Source organism: Melanostigma gelatinosum, assembly GCF_949748355.1.
Source record: "Melanostigma gelatinosum genome assembly, chromosome: 2".
NCBI classification, from domain to species: Eukaryota; Metazoa; Chordata; class Actinopteri; order Perciformes; family Zoarcidae; genus Melanostigma; species Melanostigma gelatinosum.
Window position 1 is genome coordinate 23,880,827 of NC_136635.1, and position 15,447 is coordinate 23,896,273.

The 15,447-nt window shown below is 40.9% G+C and overlaps 1 protein-coding gene across 1 annotated transcript in view; it reads left to right on the forward strand.

Moving 5' to 3' along the window:
- Positions 1-15,447, forward strand: part of unc13c (unc-13 homolog C (C. elegans)) — a gene marked incomplete at its 5' end in the record, with an annotated part of 82,963 nt that overhangs the window by 50,583 nt on the left and 16,933 nt on the right. Inside the window, 6 exons of the mRNA XM_079287627.1 lie at positions 9,870-9,996; positions 11,218-11,314; positions 12,138-12,281; positions 12,494-12,571; positions 13,865-13,942; positions 14,648-14,674. Of these exons, the coding sequence (XP_079143753.1) occupies positions 9,870-9,996; positions 11,218-11,314; positions 12,138-12,281; positions 12,494-12,571; positions 13,865-13,942; positions 14,648-14,674 (551 nt within the window). The remainder of the gene's footprint in view (positions 1-9,869; positions 9,997-11,217; positions 11,315-12,137; positions 12,282-12,493; positions 12,572-13,864; positions 13,943-14,647; positions 14,675-15,447) is intronic.

Consider the following 15,447-nt stretch of genomic DNA (forward strand, 5'->3'; position numbering starts at 1 on the left):
AAAATAATCAATCAATCAATTTCTTCCACTATCGCTAATTACTCCAGAGTGTAAATCCGTCATTCCATCGCAGTGGCTCCACAGTTCAACAGTAAATGTGCTGCGAAATGTATTTCACATTCAGGATTCTTGTCATCTTCAGTAATTTAGTATTTTGTCAACACAAGTCTATTTTTTTTCCAAAGCCAGCAGAGACTCACAGGGATCAAGCAATAAATCTAAGATCTGCTCTGCTGGTAAGAAGATAGATGTGTCTGATTTTAACGGGGGCTTTAACTTCAATCCCCACCTGCTCTATCTCAAACTCTGCTTAGGCTTTATTACCCAGAAATCCTGCAATATGACATGTACAGCACACACCATGCTCATGTTTTCCAAAGTCCTCTCACTTTTGTATCGAACCAAAGTGTGTAGTTTTACATTTGACTCAGTACAAATGTGCAGCTTCGGCCCCACTTTGACATATATGTTGATGCAGGTGTTTTTTTGATACATATCTTGCTGGGATCCAAGTTTGACCTGTGAACCACCTCGATGGTGAACTAGAAATCGCAGAGGCCGTGGTATTTGCAACTTTAATGATGACAGAGGGGGGCGGAGAAGAAGCGGTAAGAGAAGCATTGGAGCCGATTGAGGTCAAGGATTGAAAATGCTCTCCAGATTGTGTGTAAGAGGAAGGCAGCGATGCACCAAAATAGCTTGTTGGTGATTTATCCTCATCCTCACGGCACTTACCTGCTGCCTTTCTAAGTGCTAAGCCATCTTGAGTCGCTATGGTAACCAGGTGCCACTGCAATCTGCAGAGCCTCGATATACCCACACGAAGGACACATATAGATTCTGCCCAATGCAATATGATGTTAAATATGAGGTAGTTCTTGGTGTATATATATACAGATAAATATGTTTTGCTTTTTGGAACCAGACTGTGTGTGTTATTTTAAAGAGACGCAGAGCGTCATTGGTGTGTGGCACATATGGATATGTGTTTCTGTGGTAGATTTACATAAAATCACTTATCTTGACCCTTTTTACACTTCCACATGTATCATTTTAACATTCAGTATATCCTTGTAAAGTGTACTTTGATACGTTGGTGTATTTTTTACTGAAAACACAGGAGTCAGCCGTCAAGACTACCAGTGGCCTCTATCTTATATGAGTGGTAATGTCGAAGTTACTCAGACTTCCGTTGTCTTTTGTCATCGATGTTTTGTTACTTGTTACCTCATCTCTTCCCTTTGCCTGAAGACAAAAAAAAGCATTTTGCATATGAATTATCCATCAACCTTGTTTCATCATCAGGCAATGCAATAGGCTGAAACTGTGTCTCTGCACTGGAAGGATAGTGACCTCTGTATGTTTCGTGTTGTAACAGAAACGAGCAGATTTTGCACAAAATCCAATCCCACTGACATTCTGTAAAATGTTGTTTTACATTTTATAATGAATACATGTTTGGTTCCTGAGCTGTTGTTACAAATAAATCCCGAGTTGGCACATGTGTTGGTCCTGTGCGTTGTTTACATAGCCATGGCCATGCATGCATATCAGTGAATTTGAGTCGGACTCCCCAGTGGCGAGCTAATGGCTGCCGCTCTGCACTGCACTCATACAGTGGTTAGCTCTTATAACAATATCCAGATCAACGTGGTCATCGTGCAAGTGTATCGCCCACTCTTCTGCCGTTGTTTGTTTGTGGTTCAGCCGTCTCCATGTTGAGAGCTGTTTGGTGGCAATAGATGTGCTCTGAGTTCCGCATTGCATACAGGAGATGAGCTTGTCTTCAATCTATTTTAACGTGAAAGAATATTTTATAAATGCTTTTTGAGATGTACAGAAGAGAAAAAAACATTTAGCATTTGCAACATTATTGTGTTCAGTAAATCAAAACAGAAAACTTTGTCAGCAATATAACGATACACATTGCATTCACTTTACTCAGGTAAAATGTATTTCTTTAGATAATCAACAATAAAAACCTCCATGGACACTTTTTTGAAGGATAATATTCACAGTTAAGTAAATCAATGAAGATATAGAGAACGGCACACAGAGCACTTGTTACGGTCGGATTGTACGTCTGCATATCTGAGTCAGGGCAGCTGGACATGTGACCACCTAGGGTGTTAATTAATGACTGCTACCACAGGTTTCGGTAGGGTGTGTGTTTGTGTGTGCCTGATTTTCCTGAGGGTGTCCGTGTTACAAAAGGAGACAAGAATCATGGATGCACTCAGTCACACATATACCCTCTTTCTCGCTCCTTGAGCCTGAACCTTCTTCCCTTGCTGTGCCTCCTCTTGCATCATCTTGTCAGCACATCACTGCCTGCCCACAGCGACACGTGCCAGGAGGACATGACCGTCTTGTTCCTCAAAGGAGCACTTTGTATGAATTATTACGAATTTCTTGTTGGTCCTGTACTGGCTGACAGAGTTCTAGGTTTGGTTTAGTGGAGACAGGTTCATGGTTAAATGGAGAGTTTGACAGCTTATAAACTGCATAACGATGGAGAGTGTTTTACTGTATAGATTGTAAAACCACACAAAAAACAGATGTTGCAAGTTGCAACTTTAAATGCAGAGCCCACTTTTAATTGCTGATTCTGTGTACTTAATGCCATAGGTATGTGAGGACAGTTTTTGTTGCAGAATATGATCATATACATATGATACATTGACATCAATACCTCACTATCCTGTCCACTAACGAGTACAGGCTACGCATCAGATTTACAAACGGATGTATGAGTGGTGTTCATGTGTCGTATTATGTATTGTCAAAATCCTTTTACTGTTGAACAGGCGCCTCATCAATAGATGCTGCTCCTAACATTTTCTTCTGCTTGTAGTAATTTACTATCGTAGAAAAGGGAATGCATGTTTTTGTTGTTGTTGTGTTTCTACTGTAAATCAGTAACACATTAAGTAGTAACACATTGCTCACAGGGTGCAGTTAATTCATTCTGTATCAGGAATTGATAACATTGACACGCAGAGTAATACAAGCAGTGTATTTAAATGTTACCCAAATGAAGTCTCACAAAAGATGTAGTTACAGAAAAGAAGATGATCGGTTATACTTTCAGAAATCATTGATTTCTTAGGTCATCTTCGATTCACTGTTATGTATCTGTTATGTAAAAAAAGTGCCCAGGATGTTTTTTTTTATTTTAGTTTTTTTTAAATTCCTGGTGTGACATTTACTCAATCACTCTCAGTGCCTTTGTTTTGAAACAGTTAAACTACATATGTATGCAAGCTCACATATGCATAATGCATTCTGCACATACTCCTTCATTCATGTGTGTACTGTCTGTGCAATGAATGATAATAATGAGGTGGTAGGAGTAGGTATACCGCGCCGTTCTCATTCAGACATATAGAAGTAACTGAGAGTGACCTGCTTACATAAGAAAGCACATATTAGTAACTGGTAAGGCAGCTTACAGAGACACCCTAAAGGAGGCGGGCCAGAGTGTCCTGCTTCGTTGGTGCCTGTTTCTCCGCTGTGTGTCTGTGTAGCTGTGGAAGTGTTCAGTTGGGCACGTAAGTAAGAAAGAATGAATGAGAATAAAAGAGGAGTCTGTATTTGTGTGTGTGTGTGTGTGTGTGTGTGTGTGACGCGTGCATGTGCATTACTTAATGAAGTCTCTGATGCGTCCTCTGCTTCCTGCTCGGAGGCCTTTGGTGCCAGCGCTGGTGCAGAAGTGGTTCCTGCTAATTTTAGCATCTCTGTGTGAATCTCTGAATGTGTGAGAGGGAGAGAGAAGGAGAGCAAACGCGAGAGTTAGGAGGAACGACAAAGAAAGAGAGGATAAAATAAGAAACCATGAAAAGGAGGAGGATGTGAGAGAGTGAATGAATAGGGCTGAAGCCGAAATCAATCAGTCATTCTATTCTTTTCTCCGTACATGAGAAACAATGAAAAGGGTACGCTACGGAAGCCCTGAGAGGCAAGGGGAATATATATATTATTTTGCTGAGAAATGTTGGCCAAAAAGATCATGCATTGGAGATAGTGATTCCTACATCATGATATTGTACTTGTGGGGGTCCCAGTTAAACTTAATATAATGAAGAACAAGTAGGGCTACCTCTAGACCTCTGTGATGAAGTTGTACAGTACATGCTGTAGATCCACTGTATAGTTGCTTCATGGCTGTGGTCCCTGGAGCAAGTCATTAAAGATCCAATGCTCCAGCGGCCCATTTACTCATCTTCAGCCTGTTGGAACAGCTTTACTCAATAGAATATTTTAATTGAATTGCCTCTGCATGAGTAGTTTTGCTCCTGCAGAAATACATTGTTTTGTTATTGTGTTCTCAAACAGTTTCTAATGCCTCTTTGTACTTTTCAGCATTGCATAACGCTGCACATTCTATTCTGATCTTTCTGTGCCTCAGCTAACAGCGAATTGCTTTTTATTTTGATGTGTTTTGAGATTTCCCAAATGTTGTATTTTGCAGTAGATCTTTGTATTAAACCATCACACCGCAGTGGTGATTCATCAGACTGAAGTAGAGGGGACTCTTACATGACTAAGTCATAAGTTTGCCTGTGTCATAATGCATTATATGATTGAGTCACATCAACAGGAGTTCGTGTCTCTGTGGGCTCTGGTGTTATGGCAGAGCTGTGTCAGTCGGCCCCTGTGATACATCTTCGGGGGTCCATTGACATAACTGGGGTGGAAGCCAAGATGAAGGAATTATGTCACAGGGGAGAACCATACTGGCCTCAGCTGCCACGCTGGTCCTCCCGCCTTTTGTCTTGAATGATCCTGTCCAACCACACGCTTCGAAAGATATATTCACCAAATAGTAATTAAAGTACAAAAATGCTGTGGAGATCCGCTGCAGTTCATCGTCATATGGCTTTTAAATCAATGAGGCAGAGAGTGAGTGAGTCTCCTGTGAGTTTGTCCGTCCCTGTGGGCTGAGTCAGACAAGATGACATCCTCACCAGGGACCTTGAGCCTACTCCTCCCTCAGGACCACCCACACTGTTTACCAGCAGTGCACAAAGGCGCACACATGCATAATCTAACACGCACAGACATGCACACGCAGACATTATGGCGCTGTTTTAACTGCCTGATTGCAATGCTGTATGATGCGTGCATAAAGACAATGGGAGCGCATTTAGGCACACTTGGCACTTTTGTTTATATTTGTGAATACATATTCGCAAAAGTGCAGGTGAAATTGAAAATAAATAGGATGGGACTTGAGATGAATCATTATCTTCTCAGCCAGTCACATGATCTATTAAACAGCTGTACCGATCACAATGGGCCATGGTACAAATGTCTCACGAAATGAAAAAGATGCGTACTATTGTGGAGAGTGAATGTATGGCGCCACAAGCATATAACAGAAAATCAACCATCATAAGGCAGTTTACATTCTGCAATTGCAGTCATAATTCTGCTGTATCACATGATTAAGCTGACAATTCAACAATCAAACCTGTTGGAAAGATGGCGATGAGGCACGCAGCTGTTGCAGCCAGTAAGCTGATATTTGTGGATGAAAATATCGAGAGAGGATAAGAGTGGTGAGGGTTTAAGTGATGTAGCAAGAAGAGGGATTTTTCATGGAAATATTTAGCTCATTGAAGACTCACCAGCATTCCTGCTATAATTACATTACACTTGCCTTTTTGTTTGTCATATGTCAACTATAGGCGAAGAATTTTAAATTGCGGTAAATATAGACCTGGTACTCGGGCGTTTATTCTCAATCCTTTGCATAATTCACAGTGTGCAGGGCACAGCGCCTTACGAATGGACAAAGCACATGTCAAGGTTCATAAAAAAACACATGGTAGCGCTACTTGCTATCGTCTTTGTGATACAAGGAAAGCTGACAATCAAACATGCCTGCACGTAAACAGTATGTGAGATGCTTTTTTTATTTTTAACGTGTCAATCCATGTGACACCATGAGGAGACTGGATTTGCATAAACAGCATAAATAAAAATGAATTAAATTGCCTTTGAAAATGAATAATTGCCCATTTGAAAAAAATCTGACGCCTCAGCTTTTCAATGTAATTCCTGTCATGGAAATGAAATTCAGATGAATGCCAAATGAATCACATTCAACGGCCTGTAATAACATTGAGGAGGTTTTGACTGTGTTGAAAAACACAAGAAATGTCTCTCGCCTCCAACATTATTAGGTGGACGTCTTACCTATCAAAAATTCAGAACCATTTTCAATAAAAACACAGATGAAGTTAGGCGTCTTCTGTATTATTGCAGTATCTTTAAAACACTGCCCCCTGTGGCCTCATTTCCCCCACATTCTCGCCCCTATTCAAACAATCACATTGGGCCCAGTTAATAGAAAATGACATCATTTTGCTTTCCTTCAGATTGTGCAAAGAAGCACATGCTGTCCCTCTCTGCCTCCATTTTCTAGAGAGAGGATATGAGCTTCATGACTCCTGAAGTGAAGAGTTTGGAAAGACAGAAGCTTTTCAAGAACATGACACTCCTTTCACCTCTGGCATACATTTCTGTCTTCAAACCACAGATTTTGAAGCTTGAAATCAAATTGTTTTAGCAGCATTGAAGTTTCTCAGAGTATGTATCCAATTATCTTTTGTGATTCCAGGTAAAATTCCTACTTGTAGACATGAAACATAGGAATAAAATAGGCAGATCTTTACTGATGGAACATTCAGGATCTCCCATGGTCGTACATTCCTGCTTAGTATGAGCATCTTCTCAAGCCACCGTCACAATAGGTTGTTGTAACTGTAACATACACAAGCAGAAAACTCAAGACTGATCCAACTCATTTCATGCTGTTTGTACTTTTGTTACAGTAAATTAATCTCCCTTCTTCGATGTTATGTCTAGCACAATATCTGTGGATAATGCTAACTCTTGCTGACCTCCATCTGCTTGGAAAGAAAGGTTGACAAACTGTGATTGTGTGTGCATGTGTGCCCATCCTGTGTGTGTATAAGCTGCACTTTAAGGCAGCTTTCTCCACTCAATATTCACAACGTTTAAGCCACCTGCTCCTTCAGTGACACAGACTGACTGGGTGAATCCAGGTGAAACCTTAAATCCCAGGGTAATGTCAGCCATCAAAACCACTTCGGCCTTGAAGGTTAGGTCTTGATGAAAGAAGTGATCCTCGCCCTTTCTCAGTGTTTGGTTTCCAAAATAATTAACCCTGAGGTGCTGGTATCATTGTGGCTTTTCATATCAGCCATCGGCAGGACATTGCAAAGCTTTAAACAGTCCCCTATTGTGACTCCTTGGAATATAATTAGAAGTTCAAATCTATATGTGCAAGTTGAACAAACTACACCTCAGACATTTAGTGTAGAGAGTGGATCAAATGACTTGAAACAGGCTTGCTGCTCAAAGGCATTTCTCATATCATGGGATATTTAAAGATGTTAGTCTGTGCTGTTTCATCGACGCATCTCGCTAAGACCACTTATACCCGTACTGTGATTTTCAGCTATTCAAGGCTCTGTTTCTGACACTATGTGTACCTATGTGTTCAGGCAACTATCCACCTTTTCTTATACAATGTCTTCAACAAATTGTCTTCTACAAACTTTAAGAAGGTCCTTATTCTAAAGTTACACCAAAACACACATGTATGTGTGTGCACACACATACATATGACAACCTGCCCTTGTTATTTGAATGATGTTTTCTGTAAAGTGCGGTCTTACCTCGGTGGTAAAAGTAGTAATGAAATGAGAAGTAACTGATATCAGACTGACTTGAGTGGAGCATTCAGAATCGTATCCATTCCAAGGAGTAAAATATTGCATTGTGCATTTGAATACATTATCCACAGGTAGATATGTTAATTACACGTAAATATTTTTCCTCCAAGCTTAGTGAGGAGTGCAGGCTGGTAAGCTGTGCACTATTCAACCGAGTGAGCACAAAGGTTCTTCTCACGCTTAAGACACGACAGCCAGGGTGCAATGCGTGGATTTAAACACGTCTTTGATGTTGTGTGAATGTATGAATCCTGTATATGCAAAACGGTGTGTGACTATGTGTGTCTTTATTTCTGCCTTACCATGTAGAATAACCTGCTGTGAAATTAAGAAGAAATCTATCACAATCCTTTAAAATTCCCAACTTCTCTATATGTCTCTCGACTTGTAGCCACATTGTGTCTCAGTAGAGCTGAGAGGGATTGGGGTTCACACCTGGCAAATCCAATATGTCTCAAATGTGTCTGAAATACCCATTTATGATCAGATGTAGCAGAGATCTTTCCAGACGTGGTTTGTGTGCGAGTAATTGCAGAATTGCGGCAGTGTATGGTTGATTGCGTGCAGCGTAATGTCTCAGGGAGACATCGATTATTGTTTCAATGTATGTTTTAAATCTCCTTTACTTTTGCCTTTATGCTTTGAATGGTTTCATGTGAAGCACTTTGAATTACCTTGTTGTTGAAATGTGCTATACAAATAAACTTGCCTTGCCTTCACCAAACCCCACATTTTCAGCGGTGGAAATCTGTAACAGCTGAATAGACCAAAAATAGACTCCTGCACTGTGCCATAGAGAAAGGGATCGTATGGCTATGTCACAGAGAGCAGTGAAGAGGGAAAGAGAGGCCATTCTAAGCATGTGAACAAACCACCCATGCCATTTTTGGCCATAATAGTGGCATAGCTCAGTGAATAGCAATGGTGGTTGGTCAGTCCAGACTGAAATATCTCAACAACTATTGTGTGTATTGCCATGAAATGTTGTACTGGGAAGAAAGATGTTTTTTTTCTCAGTTCTGTGTTGAGTGTTATTCAGCAAATGTTAGCATACTTACACACTGTTTCCTATCACCTCTGTTTCTTCTCATCCTTCTTAATGCTGGTGTCTCATCTGTAGGAATGGGAAGAAAATTTGCTTTACCCTTTTTTTGTCTCATCCAACTTCATTGGTTTCCTTTTTTTCCTCCACATCTCTTGTTTCCTCTCTTGGACCATCACCATCCATCTCTCCTCCAGGAGATCCCATGGAAATGTTGAACTGTTCTGAAATGTCTACATTGAGCTAAAGTAAATGACTCAGATTAGATTCGATTAGAAAACTTTATTAATCCCCAGTGGGGAAACTCTTTTGCCACCCAAAAACTCATACAGACGACACAGTCCACAGTACACAACAACACAGTACACAGCAGACAAAAATATATTACAAAGGATAAATAACACCAGACAATGCTATATGAAACATGATCGACATCAGAAAGGTGACCTCTAAAGGTGTGCATTAAAAAATCGGACTGCTGCTGGAAGGAAAGACCTTCTTCGTCGTTCAGTGGAACACTGAGGCATCCTGAGTCTCTCACTCAATGAGCTTCGGAGTCCATTGAAGACACGGTGTAGTGGATGGCCTTCATACAAGACAATTGTTTTTAACTTGGCCCTTGTTCGCTTTTCAACAGTGATTTCTAGTGAGTCTGGGGTAAGACCAATCACTGAGCCAGCCTTTTTGATCATCTTATTGATCCTGTTTTTATCATCCACAGTGATGCCCCCCCAAAGTCGTACATCATTACGGTTAAAGTGTCCGATGCAAATCAAACACTGCTGGTCAGATCTGTTTTATGCTTATTAAGATATTTGCACACTTCTATTTGTGTGTGTGTGTGTGTGTGTGTGTGTGTGTGTCTATACTTGAGTTTTTGTGAAGAAAGAAGCAGGAACTGAGGTGCCGCTTTCTGTCCAAATCACATGAAACTCATTAACTATATTGTAGACTGACAATTGAACATGCTCTATGGTTAATTCAGAGTATGATAATCAAGACTTCAGTGGATATACTCTATATGCTAACGTATGCTTCTCATGTTTTAATCAACATTACAGAGCATGACAAGCACCGCCTATGCAAAAGTACTGAATACATGAATCTTCACTTCAAAGTCAAATGGTTCCATAATGAGTATGTTCGTGACCTGCCAGCCTTCAAGAATGTCCCGCCTGAGTATTCTCTGTAAGTATCCTCTTTTTTCACCTACATATAGCAGACTATCTTACCTATAAACTGAACCGATTTACGGCACACATGTCACAGACTTCGTGAGGTGAGGTTTTGCAGTAGAGTGAAAGGAGCAGTGGATATATATGTATATATATATATATATATATATATATATATATATAGATTCATCTCTGTGGAACCCCACAGGAAACAGTTTTGCAGCCTAAAAAAACATTTCTCTTGACCAAAACTATTTTCAAGTACTCAATAATTTAATTTCAAATGGTTTTGAAAGATATTTTAAATCATATTCCAGTACTACAGAAACCACAAGGATAACGATGATGTAATGGTCAACAGTAAGACTGTCAATCATGGTACCGGTAGTTCAGATCAAGACTAAATCTGTAAAACTGTCATGTTCATGTCATCTGTGCTGGCAGTTTTTTTTTTTTCCAGCAAGACGTTTTCCAAACAAGCTGATCATGAACTATATCGGGCTAGCTGCAATTTAAACACGTGTACTGCAAGCAGGGAACGCAATGACCTCTCCCGTCCTGCCAGTTTGTCAGAGTAATGACTCCCGCTCTCCCTCTCGAGTCACTCAAACACTATCTCTAGCAGGATTGATTCCTCCAGGGTTATGTACATCATACAAACACACACAGTCTTTCTCTTTCGTGTGTCTGTCTCTCTTCTCTTTCTCTGTCACCACACAAACCTTATTTATTGGCTGTCCCTCCTGTAGCAGATGCCCTTAGCCAGAGTTCAAAGTAGTTTTGGGGGGGGACATCTGTTGCTCTGAGGACAAGCTCCGGCACCATATTACACAAGGAAATGGCAAAGTGAAACAGACAGAACAGCATTATTATTCCACTTCCAAATGTACTTCCTCATCCACCCCGGCACACCCTCTGCTGTCCTCTGTCTGAGCCTCGCAGTCTAATCTGTCGACAAACGGAAACCTGACATCCATGCCTGCATGGATTTCAGCCTTGGCCAAAACCACACTGAAATCTGCTCGGTCTTTTCAGTGAACCTTTTTTGTTTGTAACACAATTAATATTTATTGATCTCCCTTAACACAGTGGTTCTCCTATATTTTAAATATGTTCTCATATACTAAACCCTGACACCTCTGGTGCTCCTGAAAGAAGAGATGAAGCAAATGCTGACAAAAAAACTTCCCACTGTGATTTTACCATTCAATGAAGGAAAGTTTTTCTTTTTTAGGTGGTTCGAGCCATTTGTAATTCAGTGGCTTGCTGAGAACGAGGACGTTGCCATGGATTTCCTCAATGGCGCACTGGAAAGGGACAAGAAAGATGGAGTGAGTATAACATTGAATTATTTTTCAATGTATAACTTTATATTTAACCAACCAAGCCACTTAAGACTGTCACTTATTCAGAAGGACAGTCTGCTTTGACTGAATTTACTGAAGAGTGTAAAATAAAATAAAAGGAATTTTGGAGTCAAAAAAACAATCCTCGCCCGGAGGCATCACTCCTGATAAAAACAGGAAGCAAAACATGATTTTCAGGGCAGTAAAAGGCATATGATGAGAGAAAATGTGCCCAAGCTTGACAAAACAAGTTGGACAGATCAATTATTGTAATATATTAATGAATATTCGAGCTTAACATATAAAAGCATTGCACAGCACTCTATATTCATGATTTACACGCTTGATTTGTATAACCCAGAATGCCCACTAAACAATGCCAGAAGTTAAAACCATGATTCATCTTTACTTTAACACAAGAAACATGGAATTGAACAATACTTTTATCTCATGAATTAACGCAGGAATTCATACGTGTCAAAGATATAACTGTAGAGTTTAAGTGTTAAATGTTTATAGTGCACCTCAGATGTTACTGAGTATTCATGTGTAAAGGGTTAACAGTACACCTTCTAGTTAGTCATTTGCAGTAAGTGGTCTAGATTGCTCTGCGAGTGATGTAATTATTAAGTAATTGGTACGTTAGTCTATGTTCTCTTTACCGTGCCTTAATAATGTCTCACAAGGTGCTGAAAGCTCTTAAGTCTGTATCTTTCTCTCGTTTCCTTCTTCCAACATCCCCATCACTCCCTCTACCCTCATGTCGCTCTCTCTCTCACCCCCCCCCCCCCTCTCTATCCTGCAACAGTTCCAGCAAACCTCGGAGCACGCCCTCTTTTCATGTTCGGTGGTTGATGTGTTCACTCAACTAAACCAGAGTTTTGAGATTATCAAGAAGCTGGAGTGTCCAAACCCACAGGCTCTGGCTCATTTCATGTGCCGATTCGCGAAGGTCAGGCTCTTTGGAACCCCCCTCCTGTGGAGAGTATAAACTCGAGTTAAAGAGTTTGCCATTGAGTTGAGGAGAGACTGTGGTATATTTATTCAGTTTGATATTATCTTGTTATTAGGTTGTGACTGCTTACATTTTTGCAATGAGTTCCAGAAATTGAATATTAGAACAGCCAACAAACTGTAATTATAACATTGTCTCTTTCCCTACAGACTATCAACAAAGTTCTTCTGCAGTACGCTGTAATCATATCCAAGGACTTTCCTTTGTATTTGAGTAAGGACAACGTGGTAAGTACCCAGCAAAGTTTACATCGATTGTGATGATGATGATGATGGTGTTTCCGTGACGACGGCATCTAACAGCAGTGTGTATGGGAAGAATTTCAGTTCGCAGCCCAGTCGGTTTACACTGAACCCTGCTCTGCACTTCATGAATTGTCTCTCGGTCCTCTCTCTCTCTCCCTGTTTCAACTCTCAATCTGTCCTTTCAAATGAAGGCAAATATCTGCAATCAATGTCAACAGAAAAACAAAAGGCGTCTTTATTAACCGAGACGCAATTATTCATCTCACAATCCATAGCTGGCAAAAGTCATTGGTATTTTCTGAGCTTTTTGTCCATTATTTAATGTGATGGATGACTAAATGCAGAGCCTTCTGAGTGGCCTCATTAGCCTTGCTGGCCTTTGAGGTTGAAGTGAGAGATAACACACGGGATGCTAGCGGAGGAGGCAGGTGCTTCTTTACAGTGTTGACAGGCTCATTACTATTGTTCCAGAGAAAGCATTAAAATCTCCCTCCCAGAGACGGGGCTGAACAGACAGATGATGGAAAGAAGGAAAGAAGAGGCAGATGGAGTTGTACAGTGGCAGGATTACATCAAATGAAATCGAAGCTCTAATTTGTTAGACTGTCACGTATATAGTACATGACCCACATCTTAGCCATTTTTTTTACCAAGAACGTACTTGTGCGTCTGTCTTTCCCACCAACAAACAGCAAGCCATTATGTGCTGCCGCAGAGACACTATTGGCTGCTTTGTGGATTGAAAGACACTAATCTTGTCCTGTGGGACACCGACGAAACATTTTAGTTCCATCCATTACCACTATCACAATTATGGGGTGTTGTATTTTTGTCAGTTGTTTTTTGGGCAGATAATGTACTGACTGAAAGCTCTGACGGATTGCTCACAGTCTCCATAAAAAGCAGCGTGATCGATGTCTGTCATCTGTTGAACTTGTTGTGCGGCTGAGAATCGATAATGCTCGACATACTCACTGCAGACATTCCTCTCTACTGTTTTATTATGTATTGCATTTCCCTGCTGACTGTCAATGTCATGCTGAAAGTGTCAGAAAATCTAAATCAGTTTCCTCGTTCTACCCTTCTGACGATGTGTTGCAATTATATGGGCTCGTCTCAAGTGTACGATGTCAATAGCTGTAGAAAAAACAAGGAAATTCATGTTCTAGGTTTTTGTTGGATGTCAACACTGTTATATAGTATCAATGTGCAGTATAGTTGGTTGTACTATACAAACAATCTAGTTGTATCATTCATATACTTGTACTTTTACAGCCCTGCATCATCCTCAACAACATTCAGCAGCTCCGTGTCCAGCTGGAGAAGATGTTTGAGTCCATGGGTGGCAAACAGGTCTGTGCCTACTTAAGTGTATCCGTCAGCTGTGTCTATGTCACCTTTTGAGGCAATTCACTTTTAATTGAATGAAGATTTTCCATCAGGACTTTTTTTGTTTTTGATGTATAAATTATTACAATGTAGTACTGCAAAGATCTGCATTCTTCCACTGGAAGGGGAAACCACACAGTTCGCTAAAGAACAGTGTCCCCAAGGCGTCAAAGGATTCAGTGTCTTTCAAAAGGACACTTCAGCAAGGCCGATGCCAGGCTTAAACCTCCATCCTCAGATCAGCTCTTTGCCGTGAAATAAATGCTGTGTCATGATCATGTAAATGTAAAAGACATTTGTATGAAGTGAAAGTGAACGAACCAGACATGTAGTTCAGTTTGCTAAAGTCACCTTTTTGACTTCTACCTCAACTAAAGTTTCTCAATAATTTCCTTTGTACCCAGTCACTACTCCCCTTCCACTAACCCTCCTTGTGTATGATGTGTTTCCTTTTTGTAAACATTGAATTAAAACCCCAATGTATTGGGTTTGAAACAACGTTGAGTATTTTCCCTGTCTATCCCGAGAAGCAGCAGCCTCGGCTTCTTACGACGCATGTTTCTCTTCTCCAGTATCTAACGCCTGTCTTGCCTTGCGTTTTGTCTCCCGTCGTTGTGTCTTCTGTTTCCCCCCCCATTTCCTTTCTGTGCTCTCTCTCTCTGTCTCCAGGAGGAGGGGGTTGTGTCCTTCTGTAAGGTGTGTGTAATAGGACCCCGTCAACACCCCTTCCCGCCATTTACCAAATGATACAAAAAAGCACGCCCCCTCCCCCCTGTTCGTCCCCGCCACCCCTCACACGCTTCTCACCCCACTCCCCAAAGCCCTCCAGCAGCATGTGCCGCAGAGCATATGGAATCTGAATTACCCATCACCCCTCTGGAAAGGCAGCTCAAGCTCACCATCCCGAGCGCTCTTGGGGATCAACCTACCCGATCCCATCTTTATGTTTAGCTTGCTTTTTTTCCCCTTCTGCCACTTCTTTATCCATGGCTCATTTATAATTGCAATATTTATTTTAGTCTGTTGTTCCTCGTAATTTCTTCGAGCGCAAAAAGAGGAGTCAGAGGCTTGCCCAGTTGCTGGCTGTGGTTTTGATCATCTCTATCCATTCCCCAGGCTGCAGCCACAAAATGCTTCTGATGGGATTTTTCAGACCGTGTTTAATGAGCTTCTCAAACTCTTACAAATCTCTCCAGCTGTGTCCTCGGCTGATGTGCTGCTACCTCCCCACAGTTAGCAGTTCTAGACCTGTCCTGGATCACTCCCAGACCATTATTGTCTGAAGAATAATGACACCAGAAGTCCTGAACTCCCTTCGAAAATCATGGACATTCATTGTCAATGGACAACACGTTATATCTTTAAGAGCATCTTAAGTCATTTATCTTGAATGCTAATTGTGCAGCTGAGGTGTATTTCAGTTAAAAGTTTTCCATTCGTTTCCTCTCTGTGTGGTAGCCTATTCATTA